This window comes from Pezoporus wallicus, unplaced genomic scaffold, assembly GCF_028554395.1.
Source record: "Pezoporus wallicus isolate ANWC-B61680 ecotype Strahan unplaced genomic scaffold, APGP_CSIRO_Pwel_v1 contig_14043, whole genome shotgun sequence".
NCBI classification, from domain to species: domain Eukaryota; kingdom Metazoa; phylum Chordata; class Aves; order Psittaciformes; family Psittacidae; genus Pezoporus; species Pezoporus wallicus.
The window spans coordinates 1-8392 of record NW_026642012.1 but is presented as its reverse complement, the minus strand read 5'-3'; the positions used below and the strand labels follow the sequence as shown (position 1 = coordinate 8392).

The 8392-nt window shown below is 69.0% G+C and overlaps 3 protein-coding genes across 4 annotated transcripts; 2 read left to right on the top strand and 1 right to left on the bottom strand.

Moving 5' to 3' along the window:
* Window positions 1-1068: 1068 nt before the first annotated feature.
* Window positions 1069-2679, bottom strand: LOC130608553 (putative nuclease HARBI1). The gene is made up of 2 exons (XM_057426539.1): window positions 1928-2679; window positions 1069-1554 (listed from the first exon to the last, which is right to left on the bottom strand). The coding sequence occupies exons 1-2, from the start codon at window positions 2670-2672 to the stop codon at window positions 1163-1165; spliced, it is 1137 nt and encodes a 378-aa protein (XP_057282522.1). The 5' UTR covers window positions 2673-2679; the 3' UTR covers window positions 1069-1162.
* A 577-nt stretch (window positions 2680-3256) lies between these two features.
* Window positions 3257-6019, top strand: LOC130608554 (RNA-binding protein 4B-like). 2 transcript variants are annotated; one of them, XR_008974566.1, is made up of 5 exons: window positions 3257-3367; window positions 3565-3986; window positions 4645-5346; window positions 5513-5604; window positions 5830-6019. XR_008974566.1 is itself a non-coding variant. In XM_057426540.1 (4 exons), the coding sequence occupies exons 2-3, from the start codon at window positions 3575-3577 to the stop codon at window positions 5337-5339; spliced, it is 1107 nt and encodes a 368-aa protein (XP_057282523.1). In that variant the 5' UTR covers window positions 3257-3367; window positions 3565-3574; the 3' UTR covers window positions 5340-5346; window positions 5513-6019. The 2 variants fall into 2 exon arrangements, 1 of the variants encoding a protein (XP_057282523.1); XM_057426540.1 differs by having other exon boundaries at window positions 5513-6019.
* A 168-nt stretch (window positions 6020-6187) lies between these two features.
* Window positions 6188-7689, top strand: ZNRD2 (zinc ribbon domain containing 2; the record flags this gene model as incomplete). The annotated part of the gene is made up of 3 exons (XM_057426538.1): window positions 6188-6269; window positions 6748-6878; window positions 7597-7689. Coding segments are annotated over exons 1-3 (240 nt in total), but the record flags the coding sequence as incomplete, so codon positions are not given.
* Between the last annotated feature and the right edge of the window lie 703 nt (window positions 7690-8392).

Genomic DNA, 8392 nt, shown 5'->3' with positions numbered 1-8392 from the left:
CACGGAGCCGCACCGGGCGCCGGTACCGGCGTCAATGGAGCCGTACGAGAAGGGGCTGTTGAAACCGGCGCTGCCGGAGCAGGCACCGGTGGAGCTGGAGCAGCTGCAGAGCCGCCTGCACCGGCTCTGGGCCATGCTGAGAGTCCTGGAGCACGCGAGGCTGGCGATGGCGATGACGTTCGGCACCGGCGAGGCGCTGGAGCGGCTGGAGGCGGCTCTGGGGGCTTGGGAAGCGGCAACCGATGGGGTCCTGCGGCGGGAGCTGCTGCTGGCCCAGCTGGAGGAGCACGGCCCCGACCCCGGCCGCTTCTTCCGCCGCCGGTAACGGCGCTGGCGGAGGAAGCGCGGACCCGCGGGCGGCTGCAGACGGCGCTGACCCGCTGCGAGGAGCGGCTCGTGGAGGCGCTCCGGTACCTACGGGAGGGCTTCGGGAATGCGGTGACGTTCCAGGACCCGACCCTGCGGTGAGAAGATGCGGCGGGACGTGGTGGAGATGCCGCGGCTCTCCAGGCTGCCGTTGTGGGGGGCCCGCACTGGCCCCTCGGCCCGGCGGGTGCTGAAGTGCCGGGGTGTCAATAAAGAAGTGGGGTGTCCCCCTCTTCTGGGGGTGTCCCAGCACCCCCAGTCCAGGCACAACTGCTGCAAAAATACGTTTATTCACCCCCGAAACGAGCGTGACATGAGGGGGAGAAGGAGAGATCAGAGCTGAACATGGGGCACAGCAGCTCCTGGAGGGACAGGGACCCCCCTCTTTGTCCTTGTAGGGGGCAAAGGACCCCCCTCAAAACAAATAGGGGGACCCTCTTCTTGTAGGCAGTGCGATCCCCCCCTCATAGCAAAAACGGGGAGCCCCATGCTATAGGGAATTGGGACCCCCTTCTCGCTGCGAATGGGGAGAAAGGGGACGCCCCCTCTTAGTCCTTGTAGGGAATGGGGGGACACCCCTCATCGCAAACAGGGAAACCCCCATCCTTGCAAAGAATGGGGACACCCCTCACACCGAAAGGAGGGGGACACCCCTTCTCCTAGCAGGGGATGGTGACCTCCCCATACAGGGGCTGCCCCCCACTCTCAAGTCCCCCAAAACCAGTGGCCAACACAAAGCCAGGGTCAGGTGTCCCCAAGAGGGACAGAGCCCCCCCAGCTCTTATGGGGGGGGGTCTCAGCCGAGCCCGTCCTTGACCTGCTGCACAATGCGTGCCCGCACTGCCCGGGCCTCGCTGGAGATGTGCCCTGGGGGCGCCGGGAGCGGGAGCTCGGGCTCGGTTTCGGGAGCGGGGCTCCCCTCGGGCAGCTCCAGAGGCATGTGCCTGCGCAGGGCGATGTTGTGCAGGATGCAACAAGCTAAGAAGATCTGGCAGACCTTCTGGGGCGCGTATTGCAGGCATCCCCGGCCCTTATCCAGGCAGCGGAACCGCAGCCGCAGCAGCGCCAGCGTCCGGCGCAGCGCTGCCAGCGCCTGGTGGTGCAGGGCGTTGTAGCGCTCCTCGGCCGCGCCGCGGGGTGCAGCGATCGGGGTCATCAGCCACGGCTTCAGCGGGTAGCTCCGGTCACCTGCGGAGGGACACGGTGGTCAGGGGAACCCCATGGGGGGTGATGGGCTGGGGGACATCCATGTACCCCCTGGGGTTTGGGGGTTCTCTGGGTCTGAGGGTTGCACCTAGACACTCAGGTCACCCCTGAGACACCCCCCCCCCTCCCAGGTCATCCCCAGACACTCAGGTCTCAACTGAGAGAGAAAACCCTCTGGTGGTCCCCAGACCCATAGGGCTCCCCCAGACTTATGGGTCTTCCCTAGACCTGCAAATCACCCCCCAGTCACCTGCAGACCCCAGATCATCCCTGAGACCTTCTGGCCACCCCCAGCCCCTCTGGCATCCCCCCAGATCCCCCCCGCTCCAGACCACCCCCTTGCCCCACACCTCACCCAGCAGCCAGGCACCGTCAGGCCGAGCCCCCTCTAGCAGCCGAGCCAAGGCTGAATTCTCCAGGACGGTGGCGTTGGGGCAAGAACCAGGGAATTTGGCCACGACGTTGGTGATGGTGCCGGCGGCGTCGCACACCACCTGCATGTTCATGGAGTGGTAGTTGCCGGCGTTGCGGTAGGCGGGTTCGTTCTCGGAGGGTGCCCGCAGCGCTACGTGCATGCTGCCCACCAGGCCCAGCACCCCGGGGAAGGCTCCGGCGGCCGTACCGGTGCGCCCCAGTGTCGGGAAGGTGATGTACCGCGCCGCCCGCCGCTGCAGGGCCTCCAGGAACTGCGCCAAGCAGTTGGACATGGCCGACTGGCTGATGCCGGTGCTGTCCCGCGTGGCCGTCTGGAAGGAGCCGGACGCTAGGAAGGTGAGGGCGGACGTCACCTTGACGGCCACCGGCAACGCGTGGCTGCGGCCCGTCAGGCTCTCCAGGTCGGCTCCCAGCTCACGGCACAGCCCGGCGATGGCGGCTTTGTCCAGCCGGTACCGCCGCAGCACCTGCTCCTCGCTCAGGTCCAGGAAGGAGCAGCGCGCCCGGTACACCCGGTGCTCGGGGTAGAACCGGCGCCGTCGGCCCCGCTTCCGGCGGGGCGATGGAACCAGCCCGGGCCCCCCCACGGGACCGGCCGGGGCCGCCTCTGCTGCCCCGGCACTGCGCTCCCGCACCCGCCGCAGCAGCAGCACCGAGTCCGACATGGCCCGGGGCGGGGCCAAGCCTTGAGGGGCGGGACTAAAACAGGAGGGGCGGGGCTAAAGCAAGAAAGATGCTAAAACAGGAGGGGCGTGGTCCGATGGGGCGTGGTTATGAAAGGGGCGTGGTATTGGGTGAAGAGGCGGAGTTCTAAAAGGGGGCGTGGTTTGGTGGGGGGCGGGGCCTATCGGCCAGGAAGGAAAAGGGGCGGGGCAGGGTCCGGTCGGTCCTGTTCCGGTCCCGGTCAGGGCGGGTGCTCCCGGTGAGCCCCGCGTGTCCCCGCCGCCTGCGCGCTCCGCCCGGCCCCGGCCCCGGCCCCGGTCCCGGCCCCGCTGACCCCGCTCCTCCGCTGAGGCCGCTCCGACCCCGCCGGGCTCCGCAGCAACGCCAGGCCGTAGCCCCGCCCCCCCTCAGCCGCGATTGGCCACCGCTGCCGTCACGTGCTCGGGAAAGCCCCGCCTCCGGCTCAGCGAGGCCCCGCGATTGGCAGGCAGGGCGGGCGGGCGCGCACCGACGGTGACGTCATCCGTCGCGGCATCTCCGCCGTGCCCCGCGGCGGTTCTACCAATCGTTTGTCTCGAGCCGAGCAAGCTCCGCCAATCAGCGCGCGGGGTGGGCGGGACGAGGAGCGAAGGTGGAGCCGGAGCTGTCGCCATTTTGTCGCCGTCACCGTCCCGCCGAGGGGGAGCGCGGGGCCGCGGTGAGAACCGGGACCGGGACGGGGCCGGGGAGGGAGGGGGGTTCCAAGCCGCGGGGTGCCCATGGGCGACCCTCGTGGTCCCGAGCCCTGCGGTGCCTCCCGCCCGGTGCGGGCAGCGGAGGGTCCGGGTCCTCGTTGGAGCCACCCGGTGAGACACGGGCACCCCCCCCCCTCCTTCCGTTCCCCCCCGGTGCCAGGCTGTTCGAGATGGTGAAGCTGTTCATCGGGAACCTGCCGCGGGAGGCGACGGAGCAGGAGATCCGCTCCCTGTTCGAGCAGTACGGGAAGGTGCTGGAGTGCGACATCATCAAGAACTACGGCTTCGTGCACATCGAGGACAAGACGGCGGCCGAGGACGCCATCCGGAACCTGCACCACCACAAGCTGCACGGCGTCTGCATCAACGTGGAGGCCAGCAAGAACAAGAGCAAGGCCTCCACCAAGCTGCACGTGGGCAACATCAGCCCCGCCTGCACCAACCTGGAGCTGCGGGCTAAGTTCGAGGAGTACGGCCCCGTCATCGAGTGCGACATCGTCAAGGATTACGCCTTCGTGCACATGGAGCGGGCGGAGGACGCGGTGGAGGCCATCCGCGGGCTGGACAACACCGAGTTCCAAGGTGATCCGCGCCCGGGGAGACGGGGCTGGGAGCCCCGGGTGAAGCGGAGGGGGGAGGTGGGAGCGGAGGGGGCAAGGGGAGCTCCCGCTCCGGTGTTGCTCCGCGACGGGTTTCCATGGACACGGAGCCGGAGCCGTGCTGGCCGCTTGCCGGGGGTTTCTCGCGTGCGGTGCCTGATGCCGTGAAGGGAAACCGGCTCCAGGCGGGCGAGCGTCCGATGTGCGGCTGCAGTGAGCGCCGTGCCCGGCCCCGGTGCTCGCGATGTTGGGGCTGTCCCCGGGGCTGGTGTCCTGGGGCTCGGCTGCGCTGTGTTTTGTACGGAAATGAGGAGATTTGTCCACAAAAGGGCAGGTTTGGTGCCAGCTCCGTGCCCAGGCCCTTGTGGTGCAGCCAGGACCTGCAGGGTTGGTTGTGCCGCCAGCAGGCTGGGAATGTGGGGCTGGAAAAAGAGGGAATAGAGGGAAAACTGGAGCTGGTGCTGGGCTGGCAGCGCCCAGCGGTGCTGGATCGGTGTGTTCCGTGTCCGGGTGCTGCCGGGGCGGCTCATGATGGTGTCTGGAGCTGCAGTGATCCCCTGGATGTGGCTCCCTCCCTGCCCGCAGCGGCGTTGGGATCCCGGTGCTGGGGTTAACCGGAGCCTCTCCCCTCTCCCCTCAAGGCAAGCGGATGCGCGTGCAGCTGTCCACCAGCCGGCTGCGGACGGCGCCCGGGATGGGAGACAAGAGCGGCTGCTACCGCTGCGGGAAGGAAGGGCACTGGTCTAAGGAGTGCCCGGTAGATCGCCCGGGGCAAGTGGCGGACTTTGCCGAGGCCTATAACGAGCAGTACGGAGCCGTGCGCACTCCCTACACCGCGGGCTATGGGGAGACCGTGTATTACGATGAGGCGTACGGCGGGATGGCCGACTACTACAAGCGCTACCGCGTCCGCTCCTACGCCACGGCCTCTGCGTACGACGCCTACGCGGAGCAGACCATGGCCCAGTACTCCCAGTACGCCCAGTACTCCCAGGTCCAGTCCTCGGCCATGGCGGCCACCACAGCCATGGCCAGTCGCATCCCCACCACCTTAGACGCGTACGATAGAGCTCTGCTGCCGACCCCCAGCGCGGCAGCCGCCGTCGCCGCTGCTGCTGCTACCGCCGCCGCGGCGGCCGCCTCCTCCACCTATTACGCCCGGGATAGAAGCCCCCTGCGCCGCACGGCCGCCGCGGCCACCACCGTCGGAGAGGCGTACACGTACGAGCGTGGGCAGCTGTCGCCGGTCTCCTCGGTGGCCCGGGCTTCCCTCTACGACCTGCAGCGGTTCGAGCGGGACCCGTATGGGGAGCGAGCGCGGTACTCTGCCTTTTGAGCCATAGGTGAGCGCCGCCGGAGCCCCCGGTGCTACCGACGGCGGAGCTCGGCTCCCACCTGCTGCCGCTGGCATTCACCAGGGATGCTCAGCAGATAACCAGGCACTGCGGCAGCCGTCAGGGCCTGTCCGGTGGTGCCGGTGCTGGCGGGTAACGGCTCTTTCCCCGGCAGGAGGCACCGCCGCGGTGGAGCACCGCGGAGCATTGGGGATGCGCCGCTGCCGCTGGAGCCCCCCCCCCCTCCCTGGGACGCCGCTGCGTCAGGTCAGACGTGCCCCGGGCCGCCGCCGCCGTCACCGCCGTCGCCGCGCTCCCTCTCCCGTCACTGGGGCCGCGGGGGGGGGAGAACGCGGACCCCCCCCCCCTCCTCTCGCACCGGAGCGGGCGCCGTCGCCACCGTCACCGCCGCGTCCCCGTCTGTCCGACCGTTCCGCCCCCAGCACCGCCGGCGGCCCCGGGCCCCCCTCTCACCTCTCTGCTCTCTTCCAGGTCCGGCGGCCTCGGACGGAGCCCGTGAGCCCCCTTTTTTGTACGGAGCTTCCCCCTCACCCCCCCACCCCGGGGCTTTGCTGCCCCTTCCCTATGGATTCGGACCCCCCTCACACACCCCTTTCCCTCCAGGGGGGTCCCCCCTCACCCTTTTCCCCCCATTTTCCAGCAAAATAAAGGTTTTCACTGACTCCCCTTGTGCGTTTCGTCCTTTCGGGGGGGGTCACCTCAGGACAAGGCTTAGGCTTGGGGGCACCCCCCCCCCTCCGTTCTCCATGCGGAACCATCGCGGCCGCTCACGGGGGCGACTCGGACCCTTTTTGGCGGCCGCGCTTTCTCTTTTGTATCCGCCCGGACTCTCGTTGCCAGCCGGGCTCCTGCGTCGTGACGTCAGTTCCGGCGCGTCGCCGTCTCCTCAGCGACCATGGCGCTGAACGCGGGTGCGGGCGACCGCGACCTCCCCCCCACCCCGGGACCCTCCCGTTCCCGGCCCCTCCCCCCTCCCCCCCCCCCATCACCCCCTCCCCCCGTTGTCTCCGGTAACCGGTTCCGTCCCCTCCCCTCACCCCCGGGACCCTCCCGTTCCCGGCCCCTCCCCCCCTCCATCACCCCCTCCCCCCGTTGTCTCCGGTAACCGGTTCTGTCCCCCCCCTCACCCCCGGGACCCTCCCGTTCCCGGCCCCTCCCCGCCTCCATCACCCCCTCCCCCCGTTGTCTCCGGTAACCGGTTCCCCCCCGGGACCCTCCCGTTCCCGGCCCCTCCCCCCCTCCATCACCCCCTTCCCCCGTTGTCTCCGGTAACCGGTTCCCCCCCGGGACCCTCCCGTTCCCGGCCCCTCCCCCCCCCCATCACCCCCTCCCCCCTATTGTCTCCGGTAACCGGTTTCCCCCTCCCCCCCCTTTGTCCGTGTCCCGCAGGCGCGGAGCCGGCCCCGGCCGCGGCGGAGCTGGAGGCCCGACGGGAGCGGCAGGAGTGGGTCAGCCGCGCCATGGGGCAGCTGCTGCTGAGGGGGTACCGGATGCTGGGCCGGTGCTGCCCCCACTGCGGGGTGCGCGATGGGGTGAACCGGGGGGGGGAGCGGGGCGGGGATGGGAGAGGGGTTATGGGGTGGGAACGGAACCGGGGGGGGGGCGGTGGGGCTGAGTTTGCGGCTCCGGGATGGGCTGTGGGGCCGGGTTCGGGACTGTGGGGCTGGGTTTGGAGCTGTGGGGCTGGATTCGTGTCTGGGTTGGGGGCTGTGGGGCCGGATTCGGGCCTGTGGGGCTGGATTTGGAGCTGTGGGGCCGGATTCAGGGCTGTGGAGCTGTGTTGGGGGCTGTGGGGCCGGGTAGCGCCTCTGGTGCCGGGTTCGGATATGTGGGGCCGGGTTGGGGGCTGTGGCGCCGGGTAGCGCCTCTGGGGCCAGGTTCGGAGCTGTGGGGCTGGGTTAGGGGCTGTGGGGCTGGATTCGGGGCTGTGGGGCCGGGTAGCGCCTCTGGCGCCAGGTTGGGAGATGTGGGGCTGGTTTTGGGACTGTGGGGCTGTGTTCAGGGACTGGGGGGCTGGGTTGGGGGCTGTGGGGCCGGGTTCGGGGCTGTGGGGCTGGGTTTTGGGCTGTGGGGCCAGGTTCAGAAATGTGGGGCTGGATTCCTGGCTCTGGGGCAGGACTGTGGTTGGGGCTGTGGGGCTGGGAGTGGGGTTATGGGGCTGGGTCCGTGGTTATGGGGCTGCCGAGGCTGTACTGACTCCCTCCCACTGCCATGTGCCCCTCTTCCACTCCCCTCCAGACCATCCTGCTGCAAGACAAAGAGCAGAAGCTTCACTGCGTGTCCTGCCAGGACCTGGACTTCGACGGCAGCCCTGGTGGGGCTGGGAATTGGGTTGGGAATGGGGCTGATGGAGCCAGGGATGGGAATGGGGGGATTGGGGTGCTGGGAATTGGGGTGGGGATGGAGCTGGGAATGGGGCTGATGGAACCAGGGATGGGGATGGGAGGTTGGGAATGGGGGGATTGGGGTGCTGGGAATAGGGGTGGGGATGGGGCTGGGAATGGGGCTGATGGAGCCAGGGATGGGGATGGGAGGTTGGGAATGGGGGGATTGGGGTGCTGGGAATGGGGGTGGGGATGGAGCTGGGAATGGGGCTGGAGCTGGGAATGGGGCTGATGGAGCCAGGGATGGGAATGGGGGGATTGGGGTGCTGGGAATAGGGGTGGGGATGGGGCTGGGAATGGGGCTGATGGAGCCAGGGATGGGGATGGGAGGTTGGGAATGGGGGGATTGGGGTGCTGGGAATAGGGGTGGGGATGGGGCTGGGAATGGGGCTGATGGAGCCAGGGATGGTGATGGGGGGATTGGGGTGCTGGGAATAGGGGGGGACGGGGCTGGGAATGGGGCTGATGGAGCCGGGGATTGGGGTGCTGGGAGTAGGGGTGGGGATGGAGCTGGGAATGAACATGGTCTGGGAATAAGGTTGATGGGAATGGGAGGCTGAGAAAGGGGGGTGTTGGGGGGGCTGGCTTGGGAATGGGGTCCTTTGGACAGGCTTGAGGGGGCTGGGAATGGGGCTGGGCACAAGGCTTGG